A 19,042-nucleotide genomic window follows, 5' to 3' on the forward strand; every position below is an offset into this window, starting at 1 on the left:
TGACCTTTGACCTCGATGACCATTATTTTTGAAACTTGTAGTAGTTGATGACCAATTACTAAATGTGCTAACACCATCTCAATATGTGGCTCCGTTTCCGAGTTATTAGGTTTTAAGTACTTTGACCTTTGACCTCGATGGTCAACACTCTTGGGACATGTGGTCTTTGATGACCAATAACTAAATGTGGAAACACCACCTCAATATGTTGCTTCGTTTACGAGTGATTGGGTTTTAAGTGTCATACAAAGGGTGTATCCCACATAAACTATAAGACCCAGGTAAAAATAGAAATGGTATTCGTAATCAGCATATTCGAAAACTTCCATATACCTAGTTTTATCCAAATCGGTTAAAATTGTCATAGAAAGGGCGTATCCCACATAAACTATAAGACCCAGGTAATCTGCTATGTCCGTAGCCTCTGTGGGAAATAGGGGTTAAAAAGGGAACAAGTACATCCCCATTTTTTTTTTAGTTTTTGCTGTGTTCGAATAGGGGTTGGAAACGATACTCATAAAAGAGAATGAGTCCACCCTTAAAATGGACTATGTTCAAGTAGGGTGGAAAAATAGGCCAACTGCTATGTATTCTTTACTATGTTAAAATAAGGGTTGGAAAATATGCTCATAAAAGGGAACGAGTTCACCCCTAAAATGGACTATGTTTAAATAGAGGTGGACTTCGCTATGTTTCGTAGTCTCTGTGTGATTTCTGTTATGGTAAAATAGGGGTTGGAAAAAGTACGTAGTCTTATGTATTATCTGCTATGTTCAAATAGGGGTAAAAACGAATACAGTTGTATGTTCACACCCCCTTTGCTATGTTACATAGGTATTCATTGTCTGTTAAAATAGGGGTTGGAAAAAGTTGTCATAAAAGAAAATGAGTACACCCCCTAAAAAGTGTTCATAAAAGGGAACAAATTCACCCTTAAAATGACTATCTGTAGACCGTGGGTGTTCTATTGTAATCTTTGCTCATTGCCTGCTATTTCTACTATGTTAAAATAGGGGTGGTGTACTCATAAGAGATTATCTGCTATACTATGTGCTCGTAGTCTCCATGTATTCTCTGCTATGGTAAAATAAGGGTTGAAAAATGAGCCATACTCTTTTATTAGCTTTGCTATGTATTATCTGCTCTGCTGTGTGTTCATAGTCTCAGTGTAATTTCTGCTATGTTCAAATAGGGGTTGGAAAAAGTGGTCATAAAAGAGAACGAGTACACCCCCTAAAAAGTGGTCATAAAAGGGAACAAATACACCCCTAAAATGGAGGTCGTAAAAGACCGTGGGTTCACGGTGTAAGGTGCTCAATTTCCCAGGGGCTCCTGAGTTGTTCTCTTATGGCCCAGATCGATCCATTTTCTACTACTACCTCGATTTGCGATTTACGACCCATTCATACTTGACTTGGTGGTGATTTTGGATATGTTCTTTCTTTACAATAGTACTTCATTCGTCAGCTGTTAGAAAAATATCAATTTAATGGTCAGAGTAGAGTAATTTGCTTACGATTGGCAATTTTTGGCTGTAAGTCGGCAAATCTAAGAAAATGAAAATCACAAATCTGCAAATTAGTTGTAGAATAACCCCTTTTAAGGATAGGTCAAATTGCCTATATGTATATAATGAATTACTCTTGGCAGGAAACAGCAAACGTATAATCATAATTCTAAAAAGAAGATCACAGTTAGGACTTTATCTAAAATACATCAGATACGAAGAGGATTAAGTAAGGAAAAAAGAAAGAAGAAAAGTGAAAAATTAAAGAACAGAGAACAAAGCTTAGAAGCGTCCAGTTAGCCGCCATGTTTGAATGGAGGGTCATGTAGCAAAGTGATATTGTTATTAGGTTCTAACTAGATGGTGTTAATTGGAGGATGATTGCTTGGGCGCTTCTCAGATTTTTCTCTGTTTTTTAAATTTTATTTTATTTTATTTCTGCTATTTCCATTTCCTGTCTGAAGCATTTTAACGAAAATTCTCACAATGTACCTTTTTAATTGGTTGTATGTTTTTTATTTATTTTTTCTTCTAAGTAATTCATTTTCTATTCACGCTTCGGGATTCTTTTGTTCCAATATATATAAAATTAGACATTGAGAGTTATTAAAATAATGGACACAACATAACATAACAAAACTTATCCGATTAATATAGTGACTTTGGACCATCTTTATCTTGTAGTACAGCTTATATTCGTCGCGAAATTGAACCATATAACTTGTGAATCGTTTGCAGATGAATAGTCGTTCATTCTTCATTGAGTGTTGCACTTATTTAAGTTCGCATTTATGAGTAAGGAAGTCTGAACCAGACTCGCTGCTCTAAAACTGACCATAGATGTTCGGTAATATGTTGACGTTCATCTTAATGTTCCTCAAACAATGCCCGAGCAGGTTAGATTGTGTGTATTGACGTATTGCCATCTAGGAAAACTGCGTTGTTGCTACACAGTAACATCTGAACCATAGGATATACGTAGTTATCTGAAGTGGCAACGTAATCACTGAAATAATAATAATAATAATAATAATAATAATAATAATAATAATAATAATAATAATAATAATAATAATAATAATAATAATAATTATTATTATTATTATTATTATTATTATTATTATTATTATTATTTCGAGAGTAACAATAGTCGAATCTACGGAAGACCATGAAATTTTCGCCCACGCCAGCACATGAACGCCGTTATTTTTAAGGTAGGAAATAAGCAGTCGGAAGTATACGACTCTTTGGGCGTCTGCTATACATAAATGTGGCTTATTGTTGGAAACAAGATGACTCATAAGTCCATATTACTCTTCCAGTCATTGCTCCATGCTTTGTGTTTATGACGCCATTTTTGTTTCTCTACCGCGTCAGAGGAGGTGATAAGAGGTTTTGAAATTGCAACCTAAATCCGGAGGTGTAGATTACGTAGCTCTAATTGGGCGGTTATGGTAGAAACAGTTCGATCCAGATGTTGACTAAATCTTCATCAGTTGTGTTGCTTCAGTTCTACAGTTCTTTCTGACAATCGTTCTTGGTATTTGGCGATTCCGTCCACTCATCTTTCATCCCAGATAAGATGATGAGATAGTAAAACAAGTTTTCTTCCCACCATGCTCACGTACATGGTCTGATAAACGTAACTTTTGATGTTTCTATTCCCGCCATCAATTTCCGCACACAAAGGTATATGATGTGTCTAAATACGTCTAAAGACTTAATTATGGCTTTCAGATGTACACTAATTACATACGACACTATATATAATATTTATACTCGTTAAATTCACACTATATTTTGCACATATTAATGCTCCCCATATTCGATTACCCAATCGTATAGAATACTACTTTTATTGAAATTTGAAAGTAAGGTATAACCTTCACATGATTGGTTTCACTCACAACCTGCCTGGCTCTTAAATGAAAGAATCATCTAAGTTAATTTGTGACAATTGAAATCTTATTTCTAGTAATTCCATTTAAAAATATGAATAAAATGAAATCTTTAATACATTAATAATAATCAATAGTTCTTTTAAAAATGAGAAATTAAATAAAGTTATTGTAGATAGAATTTGTTGATAATGGCTAAAAGATCAATGATTAAATGAAAATTTAAATTTAATACAATTCTGTCTTAAAAAAAAGTCATACTTCCACACACGGGTAATTTGTTTTTCCCTTTTGCAGCGGCAAAGGGAGTTTTATTTTGATTGCCTGTCAGCTTATGTGGTATGAATAATAGGCTTGGTTTCCGTTCACTTTTTCTCTTTTCTGATGATATCTTCTCAGGAATTCTGTATGCAGTCATCACTTTGGACACTATTGCACTCGATACGCTTCAACTATCCGCGCACCCACAATTTAAAAATCACAATGTGTCACATTTTACATCACATAAGTCACACATACACCGTACACCCAGCAGCAGAGTGGTACGTTTACCCAGGTTGACAACTTTTGGGTTTATACCTCATAAAAATTTGTACAACACTGCCTCACGAACTACTCACTAACAAAAAACAACACAATGTAAAGTTGTTTAGTGATAGAACTCATAATGATTATGAGTTACTTTCTTTCTTTATTGTATTCAGTGTGCCAAATACGGAGTAGTGTAAGACACTTTCATAATAAATGTCTACTAACCTAACACTGTTCAATTTTGTAATTGTAGCTAAGTGCTCCGTTGAATGCCGCAGTGCAAGTAGCAAGAATTATTAGTTACAATGACAAGATTAAACACTGTTACGTTAGTACAAATTCATTATTATCATTTTTGTATTTGAAAGTTTTAGGTTTATTTTTTGTAGTATTATTAATTAGTTTATTGCAGTTTATATTGTATCATTCTGTTATATATCAACCTATGCTGAAGAAGTTAGCATTCATATTGACATTGATAAGAACTTAGTTTATAGCAGAAGTCTAGACTTTTATCTTGTAATATTTAAAGTTATCGGAAAGTTTTTTTGTTTAGTTACTAAATTCAGTTTGAATTGTAATTTAACGTTTATTATCATGGTTTTCGATGTGTTACAGTCAAATGTTACGTGAGTTAGTTCCTGCTGATCTGTTAAAGATTCAAAATGCAAACGATTGGAAGAGATCGATTGTAGCAGCTTATAATCAAGATGCAGGTAAAATTTCATTTTGTTATTTTCCAATTATCCATTGGTTGTTTACTAATGATCTGCTTTTTTAAGAAAACAATAAATACATAAATAAATAACAAAACTGTAGCCATGGATTCTCGTTAATACTAAAAGGTAGCTCTCAATTGAAAATTCGGTGCTTTTCTTTATTTATGACACTAATATATTCGGATATGAATATCGTTCAAGAGTTAAGCTTTCTAAGTTCTCAAAAGTGAATTGTGAGGAAAGTAGTGGTTTTTCAGAGTCGTCAGAGTAGATTACGATTGAGCATAAAAGATCCATCCATTAAGTTCTATACAAATACTGCCTTTTTGTTTCAAGTAATTTACCATGGAACTCATGGCTTACATGTTACTGTTTTATCTTAGTGTTACATAAAGAGTAGTTACATAAAAGTGCTGTTGCTGTTACACGTAAGTACTTACTTTTTAACGAATATATTTTTGATGCAGATATAAAACCAGAAATTAAATGTGAAAATTTTCTTAGCTTTGATTATTTTTGATATTATGTACTATACGGACTATTCATTTGATATATTTTTTATAGGACTACGTACAATATACGTCCTGTTTCTATTTTTATGTACCTATATATGAGGAAAATAAAGAATGTGAGTGGAGCTTTATAACAGTAGTTTATAAAGCTATTTGGTTGAGCATTCATGTTTCTTCGGAGATGTTATTTTGTATAAAAATAAAAAAGTTAAATTTATATTCTCAATCGACAACGAAAATGCAGTAGTTTCAATATGTTACTGAATAAAGAATAAAATGTCGAAGGTCAGAAATAAATATAGGTATCGGCTATCAATTGTCAAGAACATGGTATTAATACATCTTTTGAAACTTGACTTATCGACAGTAAAATTAATGATTAGGAGATCAAACTTCCATCGTATAGTTTTCTTTTTTTTCTTTTTTTTTTAATTTTTTCCCTTCAATTAAATTGTTATTAGTGCCCTCAGTATATTATATTTTATCAACACTGCTTTTATATTTTGGAGGGAAATCTTGAATGCACATTTCAAGTGTAAAGTAAACGATAGTAACAGATTAATAATATGTAATTAAAAACTTGTGCTTGATGAGGAGGGTACCGATTTATTTTCAAATTCCTTCTTTTAAGAGTTACTCATAGGAGAATTTGAGTTTTTCTCCCTAATAACTAAAACAAAAATCTATATTAAAATTTAGAGAACGTAGATTGTTGCCTATTATCGAGGAAGTTCTTTAAAATGGAATGTTAAGATATTTGGACATCTTATTTTCAATTTAGAATTATTACGTGATATTGCTGTGATGTCATAAAGATATAACATGGTATTTAGGTTCTGCAAATACAATGCCCAGAACTCCTTATCACTATTATAGAGTACTTCATATGTTCTGTGTCACCATGTTCTCCAAATCTTTAGTTTTACACTTATTTTGAAAACATAAAATGGCACAAATTCTACTGCAAATGATTCTTAAATCGATATAGAAAATTGGTGTTTCTAATAAACCTGATAGTTTTATGCATGTAATACATCTTATATTGAACAAACGAAACTTACCTTGGCTGTCTGTGTTTTTGTTTAAAGGAATGAGTCCAGAAGAAGCCAAAATAACATTCTTGAAGGTTATTTATCGTTGGCCAACATTTGGTTCTGCATTCTTTGAGGTCAAACAAACAACTGAACCAAACTATCCAGAAATGTTACTAATAGCAATAAACAAACATGGTGTTAGTCTTATCCATCCACAAACAAAGGTAAGTTCTCTTCAGGTTATTACTTGATTGTCTTTTAAACTGCTATCATACTTCTCCGTATAAAACACCCATTTTGCTCAATTTTACAAGATAAATCGTATGATAAACAATTATAACGAGGTTTTAACATTTATATAGTATAGAGCAGGTTGAGTCGCTTATGTACAAATTTGAACTAGAAGCTACCTTAGGTAAAGCTGCGGCGCTACCATCCGTTAGCCTCAATATAACCTCCGTGTGTTCTTATACAGTAGCCCTACGTCGCAACTTACATTGTAGAAGGGTTTTACGAAGCACATGAAGGGGAATCGTCTGCCATTTCTTTCTATAGCCTTTGCACAGGCTTCGGAGAGTGACTTCACAGTGCGAGGAAAATTCTTTCTGCAGGAGACCATACCTGCAGAAATCATAGAGTTGACATCTGGTGACTTCACTGGTTTGCTCTCAAATGGATAGCTGGGGTTTTCTCCATTCGTTGCAAAAATCTATGCTCAGAATGAAATGTTCGTGATGAGGCCTTGTCTTGATGCAAACGGTCTTGGTTTTCCGTACAGGTCTTCTGCATAAATAGTTGTCAGTATGTGTTTCTTTATAGGATTGCATGCAGAATTAATTTTACAGGTTTTTTTTTTTTTTTTTTTTTTTTTTTTTTTTTATGCACTTGACGAATCGTAAATCTTCTATTACAGCAGTATCCCGTGACGACTATTAATCCTTTCTAGAAAGTTGCACTGAATAACGAATGAATTTTGGACGGGATCTCTGGTGTTCCAAAATGCAAGTTACGGTGGTGATTTCACTACAATAATTCAAGCTTTGTCAAAAGAAACGATGATGTAGATGCGCTCGTAGAGACGTCTGCAGGTGGTCTTTGTGTCCCTATGATAGGCCTAACTTATGTAATTTCTCTGGCAGGTACCTGCTGGACATTTATTTGTCGCTCAGGGTGTGATTCACAGTTCTCTGAGATACGTATAGTCATGGGTCATCACACATTTTGGAAGTTTTTTTTTTTTTTTTTTCCCTGGAGGGTCATTCGACGTAACTTGTGAGACACACATTGAGACACTACAGTACAAGGTCGCATTCGATATCTCTTGATGGGTGAACTAATAGCTGGAACATCTTGGATTTTATTATATCGCTTAATTATATTCTTGATTGTCTATTTCCTTTGGATTTTTATTTATCTATTTACAATTTTAGATTCAGAAAACTTGGTGTGGAGAAAATGTCACGATATATCCTTCCCAAAACTTATTCACTTTGTCAGCCATGGTACACACAACACACACTTATTATAGTGAAGCACTGCTGCAAGCTTGTAGCTGTGTATTGACTTTCAATCATCTTGGTGAGATCGATACTGTGCGCATGAGTGAGGGTTGAAAGTCGGACACATATATGTGACTTAACCGTGTATTGTCTATTTCTAAAGTTTTTAATTGTTTGTTAGTAATACTGTAAATGGACGTATTGATAAATTTCGGTATCTCAGTGTTTCAAACTTCCAAACTATGCTATGCATAAGTGTCGGAAGTCTTATAGAATGGGTATGTTTTTCCGCTCGTCTATCTGTCGACAGATATCAGAGCAAAAACGGTAAGAGATATAGAGACGTCGATTTTTGCAATCGATTCAATGTCCCACCAATAGATTCCATCTCCTCCATTAACCCTCTATTCAAACGGAAATGGTTCAGATTAACCATTTCCGGTTTCAATGTTTATTGCCATAGAACGAAAACGGTAACAGATAGCAGGAAGCTGTCTTCAGAAAACGATTTAGCATCTCAAGACAACATACTATCGCAACACTCTATCGAATTGTTTTTTGAAAAGCAAAAGGAGTGGTAATAGATATCAAGAAGATTTTATTTTTGGAATCGATTCAGCGTTTAAAAAATAGGTTTCATTTCCTCCGTTAATCTCAATTCAAACTGAAAGTGATTCAAATTAACGATTTCCGGTTTCTGCGTTTATTGGCATAGCACGAAAATGGAAACAACGAGAACCGGTTTTTCGGAAATGATTCAACGTTTCGAGATAACATATCATGACTATTCGTAACCAAATATTGCTTCTGGTTTTAATACTGATTTTCATAGAACAAAAATTGAAAAAATTGCAATCGATTTAGAGTTTCAAAAATAGTTCCCATTTCGTTCGATGACACACTATTTAAACCAGAAATGGTAGAAATCAATTTTTCCGGTTTCGACGTTGGTCGCTATGGAACAAAACCATTGATAGATAGCGATTCTTTTACAATTCATTCAGCATCTCCAGAGAACATATCATTATCACCCATAATATTCTATCAAAACCGGAGGTGGTTGACATTTACTAGTACTTCCGGTTTCAATACTGATTTCCATCGAGCAAAAACAGAAAATGATATCGAGAAGCGTTGTTTTTACAATCGTCTCCGGGTCCTAAGGATACGTTTAATCTCCCTTGTCAATCCCCTATTCAAACTGAAAGTGGTAGAAATCAACTGTTTCCGGCTTCAACGCTGGTCTCCGTTGAATGAAAACGGTAATCCATGTTTACTCGCGTAATAGTCGCCTTCGCATGATAGTAGCACCATAAGTTTGAAGTAAAAATATTCGAAAAAAAAAATCCCCGCATAAAAGTCGCAGTCTACGGGATTTTTGTCTTTGTAAACGAGACTTCCTTCGAAATTGTTTATCTTGCGTGAATCCGAGCAAAAGAACTTTTTGTGTTTACTGATACGTAATGTCGTGACCCATCTGTCAACAAAGATCAAGCAACCTATTTCCATCCTCCATTTTATGTTAACATAATGCTCTGTGTAGCAAAATTCGAAATAGTTTTAATAGCGATAATTGAATAGCAGCTTTCCTCACGTAATAGTCGTAGTTGGATTTCGCGTTAAAAAATTCGTAAAAAAAATGCGACTGTTACGCGAGTAAACACGGTAAATAGAGAGAAGCGTTTTTTTGTAATCGATTCAGCGTCTCAAGTGATCATACCACGGCAACCTGCAACAGTCTACCAAAACCAGGAATGGTTGAAGTTCACTAGTACTTCAGGTTTCAATACTTATTTTCATAGAGCTAAAACGGTACGATATATCATAAAGCGTTTTTTCTATACAGATTCAACGTTCCAAGAATGAGTTTTGTCTCTACTTTTATCTATCTGTTCAAACCGAAAGTGGTGAAAATGTACGATTTCCTGTTACAAAACTGATCGCATAACGGATAAAACGTAAATAGATAGCGACAAGAAGTTTTTTTGATATGGATTCAGAACCGCAAGAGTATGTTTAACCTTTGGTTTTATTTCATAGAGCGAAAACGGAAGAAGATATCGCGAAACGTTATTTTCTCAATTGACTCAAGAGCCCCCAAAATACATTCCATCTCCTCCGTTAACCGTCTATTGCAACCGGAAGTGATAGACATCAGTTAGCACTTCTGGTTTAATGTTAATGTCCATGGAGCAAAAGTAGTAAGAGACAGCGAGTAATTGCTTTTTGGTATGGCCTCAGCGTCCGAGAAATATGTTCTATCTTTGTTCTTATTCCTCTGGTCAAATAGTTATCGATGTAGTACTTCAAATTTGAGTATTGCATTCGCACAGTTTGGAAGTCTACCGTAGTTTCGCGCTGTGAAACTTATCTGTCACTTGTTTTTATATCATATTAACTTTACTGAATAATCTTGTGCATTATGGATACACATATTAACTATGGATAATTATTTATCTACAAGAATATATTTGTATGTTGAAATACTTGATGTTTTTATTATTATTAGTTTTTATTATGAGTTGTAAAAATTGGAAGACAATATTTCATCGTGTTTGTTGATACATATTATTTTTGAAATAAGAAATGTATTAATAATTAATTAACTGGAATTAATAGGATAGTTTGACTCTTAACTACTTTCTGTAGCTTATGAAATCTATGAAATACAACTCCAATACTTATAAATAGGGAAAGAAGAAATTAAAAGTGATACTTAGAAACCATTAGAAACAGATATTACAAAAAGTCCATAGATTTAGTGAAGCGGTAGAATTTTATTAAGATGAAGTTTTTGTCATTATAACTATATAGGGCTACTTCTAATTTTATTAAACAAACACATTGGAATCAACAAAATGGTAAAAATTATGATTTTAAATTAGTTGAAGAAGTAACAGAATATTTCTTTATTCTATATATTTTTGCTGTTGGCCGAAGGTTAAACAACACGATTGAAATATAAATTAATACTACTAATGTTTACTGATGCTGATGCTGATATATATGTTAATATTTTGTTTTAAAATAAGAAATCATATAATCAGAATTGAGTTTCTTTCAAGATTTGTATAAAATGAATTTAATATATATGACTATCTAGCAGAAGCAATGTGTTCTGCTTAATGATGATATGAGATAATGAAGGAAGTTTTACTTTTATAATAGTTAAAGAGAAAAATTTAGTTGTATTAAAATATAGTCTCCTATTAACACTATGATTTCCTCTTTTATGTACACACTTTTGCTGTTCTTTAGAGAGCCATACTTTTTCATGAAATTTAGATACTCCAGCGCTACAATGTGTATCCATCAAGAAAACTAGTTTAGTTTCTGATATTTTCTATTGCTGTGACAAGATTTTACTGAATATTGTGTAGTGTACATATGTAAGTGTAATGGTAGCTACTGAACAAAAGATGAATGTATGATTTTAACTATTTTTATAGACCTTTCCTTTGCGGTATAAATATTGGTATGAGGATAGTTGAAGGAAATACAATCTTTATAAGAATGTTGAATAAAATATCATGAACTATTATCGCTAAAATGAGTGTTTAAAAATTAAAATAATATTTGGGATGTTTTCCTTAAATAAGGTTGCATATACTAGAAGGAAAACCAGTGACAGACACTTCCTCCTCTATATATTGAATGGGGAAGAAACGATAAATTTACTATTCTCAACAAGGAACTGTGAATCCCCAGCAAAATTTCTTAGTTAAGTCAATGAATATTAAATTATAAACGCGTTAGATATAAATAATAAATGCACAGAAATACACAGAATAATATTTTTCTGATTTCTATGATATTTAGGTCATTTTTAACTACTTGTAATAAATATCTTTTTATTCTGTAGTTTTTGGTAATTTTGAATCGTTAACATCCAGTCCTAGTGGACACCATAAATTATTTACTAAAATTTATAATATTATCTTTGTTTTCAGGATATTTTGGTAACTCATCCCTTCACAAGAATTTCAAATTGGTCGTCTGGCAACACGTATTTTCATATGACTATTGGAAACCTTGTGCGTGGATCTAAGCTGTTGTGTGAAACATCGCTGGGGTATAAAATGGATGATTTGCTCACATCGTATATATCTCTAATGCTTACTAACATGAATAAACAGAGAACAATTCGTATAAAGTAAGCAGCAGGTGCTTACCTATCACATGGATAAGTTTAAATTATGGAGCAACTCCGTTAATATTAATATCAATGTAAAAGCCCGTATATGTGTGTGTATGTTTTTCAATTATGTATATGTATTTGTAAGAATGTGTGCGTGTATGCCGTGTGAGTATTACTTAGCAGAAGTGTAAATAATGTTACTTGAAGCTATTTGTTATAAAATGTAAAAGCAGTGACTGTTTATTGAGAATCGTTGGCGATTCAAGAGGAATAAATATACTACAGAGTATAAAATATATTGTTAAATTTTCCTTGTACATGAAGTTACACTGAATTTCTTTCTTCTACGTTTCCTTTGCTAAAATATATATATGTATAATCATGTATTGTAATGAATTGCAAGTTACTTTAAAGTTGTGACTTGTAGCCAGTTTGATATCTCGAAATGAACATCATTTGTTGTGGCTGGTGTTGGTGATAAGTATAATTGCTGCATATTCGTTATGTGGCCCAACGAGAGACTTTCTTTTAAATCATGGTGTCTTTTAATGGCAGTTATAACAAGGAATTAAATAAATAAATATTAACAACTTGACAGGTGATGGAATGAAGAAAAACAGTCTGCTTTTAACAATTACAGTATTGACGAAATCGACCATTTATTTCTTAAAAGCTGTAACCATGTGTGTTTTTTAAGTAAAAAATAAGAAAAAAGATGAAAATAGGCGTAAAATTTGTATCTTTGTGTTGTACATACTTTTTGTACACAATTTTTGAATTGGTTTAGAATTAACCAAACTTTTTTGAGAAATGGTAATTCATAGCTTCTGTAAAAAAGAATATTCTGGTATTGTATTTTATTGTATTTAATACATGTTTTGTCCCTATTTGGTTGTTTTTATTTATTTTTCCATTTCTTTTCGTCACGTAGTGTCAACACTCAAATGTATGCGAAACCAAACATTGGTTGATACTTTTGTAACAAACGGGCTTCCACTCATCAGTTCTCTTTTCCCTTTTAATATACTTGCAATACGTTCTACAAAATAAAGCTTCTCCTTAAATACTTTAATCAGTTTTATTATTTTTAATATTATTTCTAATATTGTTTCCATCCTCATTTCTGTATTGCTTTTCCATTCCACTAGCTAATTTTCTCCATTTTCCTTTGTGTTGATATTGCGAACTCTTTTATAGTTGATTTGTTTCTACCTGATTCAGTGCACTATTCCACATAACAAGTTTAGTGATTTTTTTTCTTGAACTCTCCGTTCATGAACCAATAAAACATATTTTCCTTCTTTCTAGAGTTTAATTTTACTTCTTCACTAGTAACAGAGATGCTTACTCCCGCCCCCAACATACGACCAACACTGTAGTTTTTCCTGATAATTCTCCTAGAAAAAAAATCTTTTATACTTTCGGAATAATCTTGACTTTCCATAACCCTTTCCGTCCTTAAAATATTTTGTTGTTACCTGATTATAATTTCAGTTCTTGCTTACTCCCTAAAATTCCAATCCCGCGCTTTGCTTACGAACTTTTGGGACACTCCAGCAAATAATATTACTTATATACCGGAAATCTTTCGTAGACTTTAACGTCATTGCATTTACTTTTATTTAAGATTAAAAATTAATCGTGTGTTGTACTTACTTTCCCCTCCAACTTTTGTAGTTGATACTGTATTCTTCGTTCCAATATTAAATTAGTAACACCAAATCTATTATCACCTCAAACTACAAAAGCTTTATTCTTAAATGTATTCTACTCGAGCCCCTACCTACCTCTTGTCAAAGTATTCTCATGGGCAAAATTCCTGAACACTAATAGTACACTATCCTGACAGTAGTAAATAGACACCCCAAAAATAAGCCTGTGAACATTGATATGTAAAGGTGATATCGATGATTATCAAAATAATAATAATAATAATAATAATAATAATAATAATAATAATAATAAAATACTTGTAGTTTGCAGCACATAGAACGAATGAGGTAGTAACAACGAGAAGTGCATGCACCACTTGGCCATTGTTGTTTGGGTGATCTGTAGCACATCACATGGAGTATAACTGAGGGCGTGTGTTGAAGCGGGCAGACGACAGTAATGTAAAATGGGAGACATCTTAAGATCCAAAGAGGTCAAATGTAGATACGTAGTTAATTGGCGCAATTGTATCCAAAATGGCTAGTGTGTTAGATGCGATGCAAGGAACAGAGTCCAAGGCAAAGTGGACGGAAGAGAAGTCTCAGTAACGGGGATCACCGAGCATTGAAGAAGATTGTCGCCAAGTACAATGTAGCAAACGTGACTGAGGAACTAATTCAGCTCCGAGACAATCTATTGTGACAAGCACAGCCCGACGTGAAATGCATAACCTGAATATCTGCGGTCGGATTGTAATTTGCTGCCCACTGATCACTGGCAACAAACTTTAGAGCAAAGAAAATGGTGCCAAGAAATGCAAAGTGAACTGCCGAAGATCGGTAACGTGTATTATGGTCCGATGAGTCCTCTTTCACTTTCCAACAATAGGTCATGTTTATGTGTGGCGAATGCCAAAGGAGCTTATCCTGTCTTCTCTCTATCGTTAAACATTGCGGTCGCTCTATGATGTTGTGAGCCGAAAGTTACTGATATGGTGGCTTTAACTTTCGCCTAATAACCTCAGGTAATGGAATTTACAGATGTGAACTCAAAAGAAAGTGTAGGCGAATCTTGAATTCAAGATTCACCTTTGAACATTTGCCTAATGCGAAATTATGTTGATAGTACCAACAAGAAATGACACAAAAATTTGTAGTTTCTAAAATTTTTTTTTAAAGATAGCTATATTTAAAAAGTACACTCATGTCCAAAATTATTGTCGCATGTCTATAAATATATTGTTGTAGGAATATAATTTGATAACGAATTAGCCCGGTATTTCTTATAATGCCTATAATCGGCAAAGACAAGAATGTGGCAAATTTCATGTTAAAAGAGCAGTAAATAAGAACAATAAAAGGAAAATAAAACTTTCTTGTCCACTTAGCAACATTTTGGTTTACTCATTCTAATTTTCGTATTTATAATTCTTTTCGTATGAAATTTACCACAAATATACATTTCCCAATTATACACATAGTACCAGTATTAAAAGTACCTTGCAAAATCATTATCAAATTATATTCTTACAAGAAGACAGTTATAGATGTGCGACAATCATTTTGGACATGAGTGTACATATTAAAACAATATAAGCCCAATTACAGTATATAACCAGATATATGTTTGACATCAAAATATGAAAATTGTACATGAAGTTATGCAATATATTACGGAAAATATAAAATAAAGTAACATAAATTCTACGAGAGTTTGCATAAATTATACAATAAAATTAAACAAAGCACCAAAAATCAGTATAAGCATAATTACGTGTATGAATAATGAATAGATAGTATACGCTGGGCATGGAGTGTTATATTCAACTATGGATTCCCTGCTGTCTTGTTTATTTTGGAGTGTCATGCTTCCGCTCGATTAGTCGTTCTGTCTCCATTGTTATCACAGGTTTTTGTCCATTGATAGAGTAGGCTTGTCTTACTTAATCCTGCGTCTTTCTTTCAAGTGTATTTTTCATGTTTTTTTAAACTCTCATAAAGAAGGGGCGCGGTGGCTCAGTGGTAGAGCGTTTACCTCCGGTGCTTGGGGTCCCTGGTTCGATCCCAGCTCGCGCCGTGTGGACTTTGTAGTGGGAAAACATCGTGCTCGTGGGTTTTCTCGGGATTCTCCCGTTTTCTTCCACTTTCTTCATTCCACCATTTCACTCATCTCTCATCATCACCGTCTCCTTTAGCCTAACCAGCATAACCGTGGGATGTAAAACTTAAAGATTTCATTTTCTTTCATAAAGAAGGCAAATTTCATTAACCAGCCAAAATATTTAAATACATGAAACTACAAGAGCAAACATAGATGATGCGATACTGTTTTTCCATGAATTTTCAGGAAGTGACACGACTGTTTCTGTTCCAGAAGGGAAGAAATCTTGTTAGAAACCACTCGAGAGATAGACAGTTAATCGCAACATGTAGTGAGTATATTCAACAAATCTACTACGAATCCTGAAGAACAAGTAAATGTAGAATAACATTTCCAATTACACTTTTATGCATCACATGATGGTGACGCTCTGGGTTTCTGTTGATATTTCGCGTACAGAAGACTTATTTCACACCAGTCACCCATTCCTTAGTTTTACCCATAAGATCAAGTGCGAGCAAACATTACATATTGAAGGTGTTCCATCAGGAGCAAACATGGCTGGAGCAAGATATTCCAACAATTGATTGGGGATCGGAGGAGAAAATGGAGAATGCTATCCAATTACTTGTTTGGGCATACCAACACCAAACTCTTTTCTAAAGCTGGTATATTGCAAATATAAAACTCTCATGTACTTAGTCCAACTGTGCATGTTCGAGATTGTTTTACTCAGACATGTGCATTAATTGTAGGGAAATCACATTTTGGAAATCAAAAACAGCAGGATAAAAGTGTCGTGTTGGAGTTATCTTAGTGTTAAATTACTCTCGAATAATACGTTACTTTTATAAATCTTTCTTTTTTTCTTTTTAGCTTTTCAGTGTGATAGGTACCTTTTCTGTTCTGAAAGAAGCAGACTTTATTATATGAAACCTCAATTACTAACACATAAACGCTCTCCATAAAATTCATTGTTTCAGCAACTTTTTCCATCTGAACCAGCAGTGGATCTGATCCAACCCAACCGTATCGTTTGTCCAAGAATGCACCATGCAGGGATGGGTCAGGCTAGTTTTAGACGGAAGCATTTATCGTAGCATTTCTCGTAGTAGATGTGCTGCCAAAAATCTCATAATATTCTTTAGCATCAAAAGTATATGGTGCTTTTACACGGTAGCATTTTGATAAGCATCTTGTCGTGACGTAGGAAACAAATCACGGAGAAGAGCGCAATTATGGCTCCGAAACTAAAGCGTGAGGTAGCTAAATCTATAGTGCTTGTAACAACAGTTCTCGCCGGTTATATTAAAAAACGAAAACCACAAAGAAGTATGTGGGCAAAGAGCATCCCTACTCCAACTCATATTTCTTTGCTACAATTAATTTCCCACACAAAACAAAAAGCATGGATATTTGGCACAAAATCTTTCGTTTCCTTTTAACACACTACGGCGCTACAATCGGACCAGAAATTCTGGGGAAAATGTTTCGAAATAGAGCAGGTTCTATCAACAAGAAATGCCATAGGATATGCCATGGCATGCGAAATGCTATAGCATTTGCTACTTTACACGATGGGATATCGATGATAGGATTTTTGCTACGACTAATGCCTCCGTCTAAAACTAGCCTTATTTTTGGTGTCTTTTATGTACTATAAATTATTTTTATCGTTTACTATATATATAGGCCTATATATATATATATAAAGAATTTGGCTTAAGTAACGTTTTCTCTACGGACTGATTTGCTAAATAAGTTTACAGACACTTTCGTATAATGCCCCATTATTCTCAAATGTATATTTTATATATCAATTGTAATTATGGCATGTTGACATAAGGTAAGAAATCAAGGAAAACGTGATTATTCTATGGACGATGGCGGCCAAATTGCGGTAGTCAAATTGGATGAAGCTCAAGAGGGATATTCGGGACTTCCTTTTAGGATATTACTATACTTGATGAAAGGGAACTACCTTGCAAGTTCATTAAACTACTCATATTTACTAGGTTTGTCAAAATTTTCTCCTACATACTGGACATAAGAGCGCGAAAATAGTTTCAAGAGGAAATTAACTATTAATGAGGTGCAGGACTACTAACGTATGCGAGCTAAACCAAGTTTTTTTAAAAAATCAACTTTCGCCTAATAAGAAAATTAACTCTGTGTCATCGCTTTGATTGACGTTTGCATAGCTAGGAGGTATTAGGCGAATCTTGAATAGGCAAAACTTGAAGCCCCGACTGATATTCCACGGTTCGTGCGATTATGCTCTCAGAACACATTACAAATAATAACAATAACACTTTTACTCTCATATCCAATCTTGGTTGGATTTCAATTCAAGCGTATAGCCTACCATACCTGACTAATATTAGATCATATTAGGTCATCATCTTAAGTTATGTACAAAATTTCAGAATTTCTGATTTATAATATAGGAATAAAATCAATTTCAATTTAGGGAAGTTTTAGTTAGGAGTGCTTGGCAGATGCATTTTAAAATCCTGAGCATTTAAATACTTTATCTAATTCGTGCTCGTGAATGTGTTAAAATATCCCAATGATATTTTTATAATTTATAATGAAACAATTATAATGAAACCTCTAAAGTATTTGAGAATAATTTGGGTGAAATTGAAAATAACAATTTACATGAACGCTTTTTACATTAATAATAATAACGACATCGAACTCGAAGTTATTTAAAAAAATAATTCTACAAAATTACACTCGTTTGTGATTATGGATTATATTATTATAGCGCACAGAGCTAAAAAATAAATAAATAAATAAATAAATAAAAAAAAAAGAAAGGAAGAACTTGCTCGATTGATTGATATTGCAGTTTTAAGATTGCAGTGTAATTAAATAGATTATATGATTAGACTATATTTATTAGTAAAGCTCTGAGAACTTATTAAAAATCTCCAATGGGTGCTTAAAACCCGGAGCATCCATGTAGTCGTCACCTACGGTATAGAGTGAGACATCTCTGGACAGTCAGCCCTCTTAATGATGACTTTTCCCCAGAATCTGCTAAGGAATGACTAACAATCACTCCGAGCATCGGGCAATGAAGGAAAGCTCGTACTTCCTCTCCTAAGCGATCATTTGTTGTTTTTATCTATGAAAGAAACTCTGACAACAAGCATTGTACAGGGTCAAAACACCACATGACTTTACTTGTTATATATATATATATATCCCCAATGCTTTGTTTTCCAGAATTTGACCAATTCATATAGAAACAATTAGAAGTAAATACAGTTGTTTGATAGTATATGTGTCGGTTGGCGTAAGTCGGGCTTTGAGATAATGTATGTCGGAAAATGTCTTATTTGAATTCTGTTTATTTGAATTAAAAAGTGTGCGTATCTAGAAAGGAAAAATCATTAAATTTGAATTAAATTCTCAGTTCAGTATATAAAAATGAAATTCTAAT

At 33.4% G+C, this 19,042-nt stretch overlaps 1 protein-coding gene across 2 annotated transcripts in view; it reads left to right on the forward strand.

Moving 5' to 3' along the window:
• The window catches only part of ck (unconventional myosin-VIIa ck), a 234,346-nt gene extending 221,624 nt beyond the window's left edge, over positions 1–12,722 (forward strand). For both annotated transcript variants that reach the window (XM_081769036.1, XM_081769038.1), the window contains exons 38-40: positions 4,555–4,652; positions 6,256–6,425; positions 11,651–12,722. In XM_081769036.1, coding sequence (XP_081625162.1) covers positions 4,555–4,652; positions 6,256–6,425; positions 11,651–11,857 — 475 coding nt within the window. In that variant the 3' untranslated portion in view covers positions 11,858–12,722. The remainder of the gene's footprint in view (positions 1–4,554; positions 4,653–6,255; positions 6,426–11,650) is intronic.
• Positions 12,723–19,042: the final 6,320 nt, after the last annotated feature.

The sequence above is a fragment of the Thermobia domestica genome, chromosome 8 (assembly GCF_964235325.1).
Source record: "Thermobia domestica chromosome 8, izTheDome1.hap1.1, whole genome shotgun sequence".
NCBI classification, from domain to species: domain Eukaryota; kingdom Metazoa; phylum Arthropoda; class Insecta; order Zygentoma; family Lepismatidae; genus Thermobia; species Thermobia domestica.